This window comes from Phocoena phocoena, chromosome 6 (assembly GCF_963924675.1).
Source record: "Phocoena phocoena chromosome 6, mPhoPho1.1, whole genome shotgun sequence".
Taxonomy (NCBI): Eukaryota; Metazoa; Chordata; class Mammalia; order Artiodactyla; family Phocoenidae; genus Phocoena; species Phocoena phocoena.
In genome coordinates, this window is record NC_089224.1 from 112,098,482 (window position 1) to 112,111,607 (window position 13,126).

General features: G+C 57.1%; 1 protein-coding gene and 1 pseudogene across 1 annotated transcript; both read left to right on the plus strand.

The window, feature by feature from the left end:
• The first annotated feature begins 350 nt into the window (after window positions 1-350).
• LOC136125153 (dynein light chain 1, cytoplasmic-like) lies at window positions 351-701 on the plus strand. The gene has a single exon (XM_065879968.1). It carries the CDS (start codon window positions 351-353, stop codon window positions 699-701), a length of 351 nt encoding a protein of 116 aa, XP_065736040.1.
• A 4,098-nt stretch (window positions 702-4,799) lies between these two features.
• On the plus strand, window positions 4,800-11,939 carry LOC136125154 (transcriptional enhancer factor TEF-4-like; annotated as a pseudogene).
• Window positions 11,940-13,126: the final 1,187 nt, after the last annotated feature.

The window sequence follows — 13,126 nt, forward strand, 5'->3', positions numbered from 1 at the left end:
TTCACGGGTTCTGGGGGTAAGGACACGGACGTACCTTTTGAGAACCCCCATTCAATCCACTACATTTGGGAACAGGTGAGACGGGTTCCCATTACAGGAAACGCCTGCCAGAGGCTCTCTTATCCATGCTGGGAGGCTTAGGGTCCCCGGGGCCCTGCCGGGGGGATGGACTCCCTCTTGCTGTGAGCACACGGCCCCAGCTTGGTTATTTTCGCCCTCTGAGAGTTGCTTCTGCGTGGCTTCCCATCCTGCCTGCTTCCAGAGGGCAGGGCACTCGTCTCTGTCATTTCTGTGGGCTCGTACCCCATGCTTCGCCTGGCATGCAGTTGGGGCAATTAACAGTCGGGCCCATGACTAGGCGGCGGCGGCTGGCATGGGGCTCCATAGATGCGCCGCCGTTGCAGTCGGTCAGCCCCTGCCCCTTGGTAACCACGTGTGACCAAAAGGCCGTGATGAAAAATGCCAATATGTCAGAGGAGATGCAACAGGACTCGGTGGGGAGTGCTACTCAGGAACTAGAGAAATGTACTACAGAGAAGGACGTTGCTGCCCGTGTCAGGAAGGGGTTTGACAAGAAGTACAACCCTACCTGGCACTGCATCGTGGGGAGGAGCTTTGGTAGTTATGTGACACGTGAAACCAAACACTTCATCTACTTCTACCTGAGCCAAGTGGCCGTTCTCCTGTTCAAATCTGGTTAAAAGCATGGACTGTGCCACACACCCAGTGATCCATCCAAAAACAAGGACCGCGGCCTAGATTCCAAATACCAGAGACTGAAATCTTCGGCCTTGCCTAAGGGAACGCCTCGATCTTTATTGTGTTGTTTTGTACAGGGCTTTCTCTGTACTAGTTTGTTGTGGTTATAAAGCAATTAGCGAAACAAAACAGAAAACGGAAACAAAAACAAGACAAACAGAAAAAGTCGGGGCCCTGGGAGGGAGGGACAGGGTGGATGCCGAAGTCTGGCGCCCACTCCGCCGTGGTGTGGAGGCCCCAGCAGGCCGCTCTGGGGACCCTGAGCCTCGTGCATGTCCTGGCTGCCCCGTGGCCGGAGCCGAGCTGCTCAGCCGGGTCCATTAGCTCTTTTTACGTCTTGTCCTCTCCGTGGCATTGCCACGGATGGCTGAGCAAACACTGGGTCAGGAGAACCCTCTCAGGCCTGGAAATTCCAATAGCATTTCTTTAACGTGTCATAGCTGATCGGCAGTAGCTGCCTCCGATGGTTTCAGGGGGAAAAGAAAGTAATTTGGAGCCGGGAAATAGCTATTGATTGAGCAAAGAAGTTACTGCAGCCGGGCTGTCTCTGCTTCTTCGGCTCCAATTTCCCTGCTGCCACCCGCACGTTCCTGAGAGCTTTCCCACTCACCAGATGTGGTCGCAGCTGTGCGGTCAACAGACCCTGCTTCCCAGGCCAGGGCACCAAGGCCTGGCGGGCTCTCTGCACTTGCTTGGGGGTCCTGTAGGTTCTGTCCCGGCGCCCACCTCTCCCATCCTCCTGAACTGTCGGGGGATGGGGGACACCGCCCCACGCCCAGAGGCCTTGGCACCCAGGCAGTGCCCTGAGGTTTGACACGTGTAACTGGAAAGGCTGAATGCACATCTGTATCTGGACACGATGGACATCACACTGTCGAGTGAAACACCCAGAGAGTGGGAGCACAGATGCGGGTCTATGCCTCACTCAACCTCTGCAAACCTGCAAGGGGGCCCAGGGAGGGGGTGGCACCGAAGCTGCAGAAGGTTCGAGCTGGGTAGGGATCTGGGGAGACTTTTCATTTCTGCTCAGCTGGGTGGTTTGGATTCCCCCCAGTGAGTTCCGATATCTTCATAGAGAGAAAAAACACTGCTTTTATGAACGTAGCGTTCTTGCCCTGTGAGGGGCTGTGTTGAGGGCTGTGCCACCTTCAACCAGGTGAGCATGGCCGTGGGTGTCTGGCCGGGCTGTGATTAGGGGGAGGCGGTAGGGGGTTGGATGCACGGAGGGTCCTGCCAGAGGACAGGGGAAGGAAGGGAATCCAGGCCCTCCCCTATCACCTGCTGTCCCCCATCAGCTCCCTCTGGAAAGGGACCCAGGCAGTGCCCTGAGGTTTGACATCCGCGATTGGAAAGGAAGCCAGAGGAGTGAGCCACTAAAGCCCACTAGGACCTGTGGGCATGGCAGTCACAAGCCAGGAGCGCGGCCAGCATGGAGGACCCAGGCTCAGGGTACCAGGAGGGCTCGTCTCTGGCCCCGTGGCAGACTGGAGCCCTGGGGGCCTCGCCTTGACCCCAGCCCTCTCTGGGCAGGATGGGGGCTGCCTCTGCCCCTGACTGTGCTCTGCATCCACCCAGGTTCCCTCTTCCGGTCCCAGCTGCCGTCAGTACGTGCTCACCACCACCACCTTCCGCCCTTGGCCACCTGGACCCTCCTGGTCCAAGGTTGCTGCCCCCTTGGGGGCCTGTGCCAGTGATGACCTGATGCAGGGGGTGTGGAGGCCTGTCCCCCTCACCTCAGTTCAGGCAACTCTGAAGTGGTGGCCTAGCCCCCAAGACCACCCCCCTCCCAGCCCCACCCCGTGTGAACTGCGGAAACTCGGCCGCTGCATCTTCACTGCAGGCCCGCCTTGTTCTCTGCCCACCTGCTGTCCTCAGCCCCTTACAGGGGGGCCTCCAGGGCCCACGCTCCTGCAGCCTGTTTTCTGGGAAGCAGAGCTGGGACAGGCCCTCCCCCAGTGGGCGGGCTCCACTTTTCCTCTCCTCCCCAAGGGCACAGGCCCAACCCGGGCTCCTGGCCCTGCCTGTCTTGCGGGAGCTTCTGGAGACCACAGGCTGCCCTAGGCCATGACCACCGGGACTGCCCGCCTGCTCTGTCGGTCTTTCAGATGGAGCCTCTTCCCTGCCTCCCCACGGGGATGGAGCTGCCAGGCCCCCGGCCCAGTCTGGAGGCCTGTGGGTGCTTGGTGGGCAGCCCGACCCTGGCAACCCAGACCCTCTACAGCGAGCCTGGGGCAGAGCTTCCCCACTCAGGCAGACTTAAGTCTGGGCCCAGCTAGTAATCAAGTTGGGCAACAAACTTCCTGGGCCTTGGTCCCTCATCTGTAAGCCTGGGTACCCGGCTGGTGTGAGGGGTAAGGGAAACAGCCCATTAGAGCAGTTAGTACGTGCTCACTTAACGCCATGGGCCGGATCGGATCGTGCTGTCCCTCTGCAACAGCCCTGCCACTGTCCCGATGGAACCTCCGGCCTCATCACCCGAGGCTGGTGTCTGGGGTAGTCCTGTCTCACAGCCTCCTGCACCTGTGCAGGGCCATGGAGGGGCGGCGGGCCCAGGGCTAAGCTGGGGGGTCCTGCCCCACTTCAGGCAGGCGCTGGGTGTTGCTGTGTCTGCTCGCAGAGCTACCCTCCTCGGGATGGAGCGGACAGCGCTGTCAACTCCGCTCAGGCCTGGGCTACCCAAACCCAGCCGAGCGTGCCCGGAACAGGGAGCAGCTCCTCTCAGCAGCTGGTGCGGCCCCAGGCTGGCATCTCCCGGGCTGAGTGATGCTGAGTAACAGGAAATGATGCACAGGCAAAGGGAGCAGGCACAGTGCCGACCTGCTGGCCTGGGGCCCGAGCTCGTCATCCAGGTCTGGTCCCTGGGACGTGAGGATGTGGGGCTGGCTTCCTGCACCCACAGCTGTCTTCCTTCAGTGGCTTCCTCGGGGCCTCTGGGGCTCAGCATGGGAGCGAGGATTCCAGGTGGGATTTATCATATATTTTATACATGACGGAGGACCAGAGAGGCAGGTCTTGCCCAGGTACCCAGGTCCTCAGCTCCAAGAGCCCTCTCTGCTGGGGAGGCCGCTCTGCTCTGCTCCCCCCAAAGACTCTGTTTGCTCAGACCAGACCATCTTTCTCTTTACTTGCCCTCCCTCTGGCCATCTCCAAAAAAGAACCCATACCAGTTTATTACACCAGTAACACAGGTCAAAATGGAAAAGCTAGATGATCCTGAGAATTGAAAGAAGGAGGGGAAAAAGTCCTCCCAAAGCCCTTATCTGGAAGTAGCCCCTGTGTATAACTCAGCGACCGCTCTCCCATGTAGGCGAGGCATATCATTTGACGGGATCCACATTTGCTCTTTGTTCCCTGTTAATTTCACTCAACAGTTTATCGTGGACACACATCCATGTCAGTAGATGCGTTTCTACCACATTGAGTTAAGTCGCCATTTGTGCAGTGTTCTAGTAAATGCAAGCACCGTAATTTATTCAAAGCCCTTTCACTTGACACTTTAATGTCTTTTTTAAAGTATGAAAGCATTTATGTGCACGTCCTTCATTATTTCCTTAGGAAAAATTCCTAGAAGTGGAATCGCTAGGTAAGAGGGTATATGTGTTTATACATTTCTTTTTTCAGAATAAATACGTTATTTCTGTATAGTGATTTCTTTTTTTTTTAAAAACAGGTTTATTGAGATATAATTCATGTGCCGTACATTTCAGTGATTTTTAGTGCGTTCACGGAGCTGTGCAAACACCACGATCAATTGGAGAACATCTCGCTGCCCCTAAGGAGCCCCCGTCCCCACCAGCGCTCCCTTCCAATGCCTGCCCCAGCCCCCGGCTACCGCTAATCTGCTTTCTGTCTTGGAGTTGCCTCTTCTACAAGTGGAATCACAATACGTGGGGGAGAGTGCCTGGTTCCCTCCACCAGCACCCTGTTCTTGAGGTCACCCACACTGTAAGATGGATCGGAACTCCACTCTTTGGTGTCGCTTCGTAGCACCCACTGGAGGTGGCATGTCTATTAAATCTGGCTTTTCATAAGCACCGGGCATGGCGCTCCCCAAAGGCAGCATCCGTTCCGACCCCCAGCGGGAGTTGGGAGCGTCCAGGTCTCAGGGCGGGTTCTGGGACTCTGTCCCCATGCCAGGTTGGGGGCGTCTGCCCCCGGGGTCTTGGCCGGAGGGCAGATCGCAGACGCTGTCGCAGCTGGAATCAGCCGGAGACCCAGGGGGGCAGTAACAATCTTCAGGCTGTCACAAAAGTCTTTAAAATATCTTCAAACCAGAGGCATTTTAATTTACCTTAATTAAAAAAATGGCATAGAGCAGCTTTTTTTTTTTTTTGGTGTTAGAAAAATTGATGTCAATCTCACATCCAACACACAATAGAAGGTTGGATATTTTAATTATTTATTTATTTATTAAAATGTATTTGTTTATTTATTTTTGGCTGCGTTGGGTCTTCGTCGCTGCACGCGGGCCTTCTCTAGTTGCGGCGAGCGGGGGTTTTACTCTTTGTTGTGGTGCGTGGGCTTCTCATCGCGGTGGCTTCTCTTGTTGCGGTGTACGGGCTCTAGGTGCACGGGCTTCGGTAGTTGTGGCACGCAGGCTCAGTAGTTGTAGCTCGTAGGCTCTAGAGCACAGGCTCAGTAGTTGTGGCGCACAGGCTTAGTTGCTCTGCGGCATGTGGGATCTTCCTGGACCAGGGCTGGAACCCTTGTCCCCTGCATTGGCAGGCGAATTCTTAACCACTGCGCCACCAGGGAAGCCCTACTTTGTAAAAAGTGTGGTTGCCATGACAGTAGGGAAGAGGCCATTAATATTTTCCACATTGTGGGGGACTGAGAAACTGCCCCCTCTTGGCTTTAGTGGAGACAAGGCATCACACAGGGGCCGGCCTGTCCTGCACGCCCACAGTGACTGGAGCTGGCTGAAGACCCCTGGCTGGAGGAGAGAGCTCTTGGCTGCTGGCCAGGCAACGGGGAGGGAAAGGTCAGGGGAGGGAAGTGGCTGAGGGCTACTCCAGGGTCAAGAATGGCACTGCTGCAGGCTGTGGAACAGATGCGGCAGGCCCCTCAGGGAGCACAGCTGAAATACAACAGAAGAGGCGTCCCTGAACCCCACCTCCCAGGGACAAATGTCCTCCCCCAGGTGAGATCCCATAAGCTCTCTACACTCACAAGAATTTCTCTCTTTTCTTAAAGTGGATCAAGAAAAGGACCACATCTGTAACCAAACCCCATGCCCCTCTGGAGAAGTCCACTGCCCCGGTAAGTAGGTGGCTCTGAGCCATGGCCCTGACTGTGCCACAGGGGAAGGAGCCCCGTCTGACACTGGCCATACAAGGAAAGGTACATACAAACCTCTGCTCTCTGCTTGGGGCTTGGGTGCGATGAATATTTCGTACCCCAGGCAGGCGCTGACATTTTGCTGGATGGCTTCAATTAGCTCCAGAGCCTCGTTCTCATGCTAATAATCAGCTGGCTTATCATAATGGTTTATTAATCTATTTCCCACTGTGAAGTCATACGGCGTGTTCCACAGATACCTCCTGCTGCCGCCTTGATTGGATGGAAATGACTCGGGCGCTGCAGTTCTCGGAGGACTGGGGTGGGGCGTGGGCTGGGACAAGAGGCTTACAGTTCGGGGGTGTTTCTCTGTGTTCCCGGAGCCTAAGGGGGGCCCTTCTGGGTGCAGCATGGGGACGTGAGGCCACGAGTGGTGGCTGCGTTTTCTCTTTTCTGGCTGGCTGTTGGGGCCATCCTGCAATTCCCTAAAGGGGGACTGGGGAGCATTGGGAAATCCTTTAGAAGAAATTTCTAAATGGACAATTTGAGATGGGTTTAGGTAGAAGGAGAGGTGGGAGACGGTAGAATAGTTTGGGCGGGCATTTTTTTTTTCAAAAAGGATTTTTATGTAAAGGCTGCTATAGCCTGTGTCATGTGACCTGTCATCCTGGACCAGGTTGGATGCCTGACCCCACGGCAGCCACCAACAGAGTTGCCAGTGGCTAGGAGTTGGCCCAGTGCTACAGCGATGCCTACCAGGGCTGGCCTGCCCACTGCAGGTGTCATCTTTCTAGGGCATGGCATACGGAGGCAGGAACTGGTCCCACTGGGGGCAGTGGGTGTGGGGCTCCCCCTCAGGGCTGCTTGGCAATTCTCAAGTAAGAAAGTTTTCTTTGCTGGCTAGTGCCAGCTCTCCTGTCGGGGAGGAAACTGTTTTCACTGGGGAACACACCTGAATGAGCTGCTTGTGGAGGGAGAGCTCTGCTCAGGGATGGCTGGGGGACGTGGGGGGTTGGGGAAGGGAGGGGAGAAGCAGACAGAAGACTGAGCTGCTCCAGGCCAGGCTGGGGTCCAAGCACACAAATGTGGCCAAGGAGATGCTTTCTTCACTTGAAATCATCTCAAAATAAAAGGAAGAGTTGTGCACTAGGACGGAGATCTTCTGTATACTACCCCGCCCAGCCTCCCTAACATCCCTGCCTGATTGTAATACAGTCAGCAAGGGGAAGATATCACCGTGCGTGTGAGACTGTTCCCCAAACCACAGACCTCACTGCGGGCTCCCCAGTTTTCCACTGAAGTCCTTTCCCTGTTTCAGGATCCGAAGTGGATCCCGTCCCAGACGCCCCCTCGCATTTTGTCGTCTGCTCTCCTGAGCCCTCTGCCTGCGCTGTTCCCTCATTCTGTTCATGTCTCTGCCTTTGGGACAGTGCTGTTCGGTTATTTTATAGAATGTGCCCCAATTTGGGTTTGTCAACTATTTCTTTTTCCACAATTAGATGGAGGCTCTGCATTTTGGGCAGGAATATGAGAGAAGGGAGGCGCCCCCTGCAGCTGTCACGTGGGGAGGCCCTGATGTCTGTAGGTCTTAGGTGGTGTTAATCTTGATCCCTCCATCAAACCGGTGTTTGTCGGGTTTCTCTATTGCAAAGTTACTATTTTTAAAAGTTACCGGAAAGTTGCTATTTTTCTCTTCATAACTAATAAATATCTTTGAGGGAAGTAATTGGAGACTTTACAATTCATTCCTTTTCCTTAAACTTTTGTTCATGATTTTGAGCTGCCGTTGGTGGGTCTTGCTGGCAGCGGTGTGCTCACGGGGTATCCAATTCCCCTCATTCCTTCTACATGTGTTAATTAGAATTCTTCTCTAGGGAAGATTCGTCCCTTCTCTTCCACTTAATTATTTATCCAGTTATCTGTTAATGCCGGTGCGGGCTCGCAGACGTTCGCTTTGTTATGGGTGAATGTAACACTCCCGGTGTTTATCTTTTTCCCAGGCTGCTCCAGCAGGGGGAGCTCCTTCCTTTGGCTCCTTGCCCCGCCCTCATGCCCCGCCCCCTTCACTTTCTGACGTCACAGGATGCTCCAGGCGCTTACCCTGCTTCACCCTGGAATCGGGCTCTTCTCCAGGGAGACCAAGAGGTTTCTAGAAAAGGAAGTCAGATGTCAGCTGTGCATCTCCTGCTGTGCAGCTTCCAGCGCCCCCTCTTCTGCCCTTGTCATTACCCTGCGTCACCAGCTAAAGTCCCCACCTTCTGTCTCGGTCTCAGGGGTGGTGTGTTGCAGGGTTGGGGGTGTGTGTCCCTCGTTTGGTTTGGCAGAGGGCAGAGAGAAGGGAGCAGGTCAGGGCCGGTGGTGACGTAGAACGGATCTAGGTGGGGACTCATCTTGGCTAATGGATGGCTGGTGGGGGCCGGCAGAGGCCCGTGGGCCTGGTGGAGGCTGGTGGGCCTGGTGGAAGCAGGAAATGGAGTCAGAGAAGCCTGACCCACTGGCGAGCCCCTCAGAGAGTGCACTGGATTGACCTCGGGCCGGGAGGGGTCTGAGTGACCGTAGCCAGACTGTAGACAAGTGGCGTGGCTGAGTCAAAGGAGGAGTAGCCCCCCCACCCCACTGCCTGTGAACACCATCTATTCTATGCCCAGCTGCTTGGGCCCTGCAGCTGCGCTCTGCACGGGCACTCCCTGCTAAGTTCTCCTGCCTCCTTCGTGTCCAGCCGTCCACAGCATAGGCTCTGCCCTGACCTATGCTCGACCTTGGACTCCAGCTATGGAGGACTCTGCACCCAGGCTGGGGGATGACCTTGACTCTGAGCCCAGACCAACAAGACGCTCAGCTAATCACTGCTCCCCGATCCAGAGAGAGCCCCTGAGCCCTGCCCACAGCTACACTCTGACCCTTGATTCTGCTTGTGGAACAGTAAGTCCCTCTTGTTTGCAAAACCTTCTACAAGCCCCTGAGCCCTTTCCTCATATGGCTGTGAGCGCACACCTGAGGGCACACAGCTGAGTGCACACGCCGCTGAGCTCACGTCTGCCCACTGCTCCACGGGAAGCGTTTCAGGTACCCGATCACACCTGTCCTTACGCCAGCCTGTAGCCCCTCGTGACAGCTGGCTCTTGCCCTCACCTCCCACCCATGTCACCAGATCAGCCCCCATTCCCTCCCCCTGCAGGTCCCGGGAGCTCATCCTGTGACCAGTTTCCTTCCTCACTGTTGGTGAGGGCCTCTGCCTGTTTGTGCCAGGCTGCGGATCTTGGCAAAGGCCATCCGTAAAAGCCACGTTGCTCCCGACAGCGTGATGTCCTGATGGCTTTCCTCCTCTGGGGCTGCACTGGGAGACAGGAACAGGGTGGCCTGGCCGTCCAGAGGATGGAGGCTGAGGGGAGGGTCCAGTCTTGTCGGGACCAGATTAAGGGCACCGTGGGTTTGGCATGTACCCCCAAACACCAGGGCTTGTACCTGAGACCTGGCTGGAAGCTCAGTCTCTGAGTTTGCAGGGAGAAAGGTTGGAGAGGGGCTTGGGAAGGAAGCCCAGGATTTGGATTTGGGGAGCAGCTGCCACTCCCTGGCCCAGAGGACGTGGTGGGTCCTCACCTTCCTGAGCTTTGGTTTGTCCACCGGTACGTGGAGCCTGTGTCTAGGCTGCTGCCGTGAGGGAGGAGCTCGTGGGCAGGAGCCTGAGGCCAGGTTGCAGTTGATCTACGTGCCCTGCCCGTGCTGTGCGCACAGGGTACCCTGCGCGAGGGGGCTCTGCATGCGTAGGGCTGGGGCAGGGCTGGGGCGCCGGGGCGGACCAAGGCATGGCGGCCCCTCCTTTCTCCCTGCCCCCACGCAGGCAGAGCCCTCTGGTCGCCTCCGGCCTGGGCCGCAGCGAGGCCCTCCGCCCGTCTTCCTGCCCTCCCGTACCCGCCTGCTGCTCATGAGTCACCGCTACCGGGCGAGCTTTCTCTAGCACAGCAGGTCTCCAAGTGTGGTCCCCGTGCCAGCGGCACCAGCTGGAAACCTGTTAGGAATGCACGTTCTCAGGCCCCTCCCAGGCCTGCTGGCTCAGAACCTGGGGTGGAGCCAGCACTCTGGGGGTTCCTCCACACACTTGGGTTTGAGAAGGGTGCTCCACACAAGTTGGATCAGCTGAGTCCCCTGTCGGCGCTCCCTGTGGGTTCTCAACCCGGCGGAGACACGCAGGATATTTACGAGCACTTACCGTGGGTAGGGAGTCTGCTCAGTGCCTGTTAAGTCTTACAAAGAGCGTGCAAAAGAGATGCTGTGTATTTCCCCATTTTCCCAGGTGGACGGAGGTGCAGCCCCTCCCTCGGGTGACCCAGCGTCTCTCCTGTCCCCCTGGGAGCCGGCATCAGCAGAGGGGAAGGCACCGGTCCCACGTGTCGGCTCCATCTGCCAAGGGCTGCCCACCCTCCCCGCTGCCACCCCCACCGACGTTCACCCGTGTGGCACAGGAGGACGGGTTTAGGGTGGCATTCTGTCTCCCCACGCAGCCCGGAGAGACAGCCCCACGAGGACAACTCAAGAGTCGCAGGCATTTAGATTGCCATTGTATTTAAATTTATGCCCGAGGATACAGGCAGAGAAAGGGCCATTTCAGTCAGTTCCTGCTTTATGGCTTTATGGGCGATGCATCGGGCAGCTGGTGAAAATATCTTGCCGCTTGCAGCGCAAGAAGAGGATCACGTGGGTGGCTTGGGCTTTGGCTGTTCGGGGAAGAAATTCCGCCTCTCAGCCTGGGGCCCCTTGCTGAGCCCAGTCCTTCCCCTGGACTCAGCCCTGATCCAGGCTTCAGGCTCAGCCCTCGTCACTTCATACCCTAGTTCCAGACTGAGCCCTCTTCCTTCTGCAGGCTGAGCCCTGATCCCAGGCCAGACTCAGCTCCAACCTGGCCTGCATTAATTCCTTTATAAAGTCACGCCATTACTTATGAGGGTGGTAGATTTAATAGAACTCTCACGGTTTCACACACCTCTTTGGGCTGACGTACGGTGCAGGAGGCACAGCTCCGAATGCATCATGGTTCGAGGTAGCTGACCTCTGCCGCTGGAGGAACATCTGCCCACATACCAGGAGCGGACGGGGATAGAGATGGTTGGCGGCTCCTGACACCTCCTCGTGCACAGACTGGTATCCTGGCTGTGGCCGCTGGCAGCCCCGGGGGGAGCCCAGCCTGGGTTCCAGGCCGCTGGGTTGACCCCTGCTCCCTCGGGCGACTTCACTGAGTCTCTTAAATTCCTGCAGTTTCTCTCCAATTTAATTTGGGGCTCAGACCGCGCATACTTGCGGGGTGGTGTTGCAGGCTGAGCGGAGGCACCTGTTTGTACACATCAGCCAGCCCTGCCACAGCCCCGGAGCGCCCCCCCTCGAGAGTGTGGACGTCCGGCAGATCTATGACACACTCCCTGAGATAAAGGGTGGTCTGCGGGAGCTGTATGATCGTGGGCCCCCCAACGCCTCCTTCCTGGTCGAGTTCTGGGCGGACCTGGACTGGGGCCCGAGTGGCGAGGAGGTGGGGGCCGGCGGTGGCAGTGGTGGCTTCTGTGGAGTGAGCAGCCAGCACGAGAGCCTGGAGCACATGACCTTCACCTGTTCCTCCAAGGTCTGCTCCTCTGGCAAGCAGGTGGTGGAGAAGGTAGAGATGGAGCGTGCCAGCTGGAGGACGGGAGGTTCGTGCACTGCCTGCTGCGCTCACCCATGCGTGAGTACCTGGTGAATTTTCCACACAAGCTGTGGCAGCTGCCCCAGCGCTACATGATGACCAGTGTCCTGGAGGACCGCACCATCCAGACAGAGACACCCAGGACCTGCTGCTCTGCACCGCCTATGTCTTCGAGGTCTCCACCAGTGAGCGGGGGGCCCAGCACCACATTTACCGCCTGGTCAGGGACTGAAGGGGGACCCCAGAAGTGGCTCCTCCCAGGAAGGATCTCCAGCTTTCCTCACGCTTCTTAACTTGGGGCAGGGGTTGGGCTGCTCCCTCTTAGGACCTTTAAAGCTCGGTGGTGAGCTGAATGGGCTGGGACTGAGAGGAGAGGATGCATCCTGATATCGGGACCTCACAGGGGTGTCTGAAAGGACAGATCACTCCAGAGCATTTGACACTGGGGACAGGAGTGAGACAGCCCCTGGCACAGCACTGGTTTCTGTCTCTGGCAGGCATCCTCCCCCTTCTCTGTTTTGGAGGTCTTGGAGGGCCCCAGTTACACATTGGCTTGTCCCTCTCTGTTTTTCAGCACCCCCCTTCTTCCCAAGCTGCCTCTCCTTACCAGCCCCATCCCGGAACCTTGATATTGAATTTTGAAGGTTAACCCTTTCTGTGCAGGAGTAGAGCCAGGTGGGCCCTGCAAATATATGACAAGAGATATTTATAAGTGGGTGTTAGGGTCGTGACATTTTCTCAGCTGGGCAAGCAGTGGGGTGAGCTTTTAAATCTCACGTCCTCCTCTAAGTGAGCCGTGGGGCTAGACTGTGTTGCCTCGTTCTCCTCCCCTCCCCCCAAAGTGTGTTGGTTTGTGTTTTGACAGAGGAAAAAGCTATTTTACCAAAAAAAAAAAAAAAAAGCACTTTGCAAGCCCACTAAGGGGGCTCCTGTGGTCCTGGCAGCTCCAAGGAGGGAGCGCAGTGGAGCTCCAGGGCCTGACACTTAAGGGGCGGCCAAGTCTTTGGCTGCCCCAGGGCTTTGTAGCAGGTGCTACATCTCCAGCATCTGCGGGGACGGCCGACACGGGGCAGGGCGTGGGGGAGGAGGCCCGAGGCCGCACAGGCACGACTTGCATCTTGCTAAGGCCGAGCCCTCCTTCCCGCCCTCGTGGTCGCCCGCACACCACCTCCACCTGGGGGCCTCAGTCTCTCCTCTGTGGAAAGGGCACAGCACGGCTGGGAGTCAGTGTTTTCTTCCCGTGGTCCACCCTGTGCCTCGCTTGGCCAAGGCATCCTTGACCCTGACCCTGACCCTGGGCCTGCGCCGCTTGTCCCTGGGTTGGGGACCATCACAAATCTATACCCCCTGGGCTCTCCGAGCTCCTGGGTCTTCTCTCTCCTCAGGCCCTCACTCAGCTCAGCGCCTGAGCAAGCTGAG

Bases quoted from the DNA above. Each gene is read 5' to 3' on its own strand.
- LOC136125153 (XM_065879968.1), top strand. From the start codon at position 351: ATGACTAGGCGGCGGCGGCTGGCATGGGGCTCCATAGATGCGCCGCCG.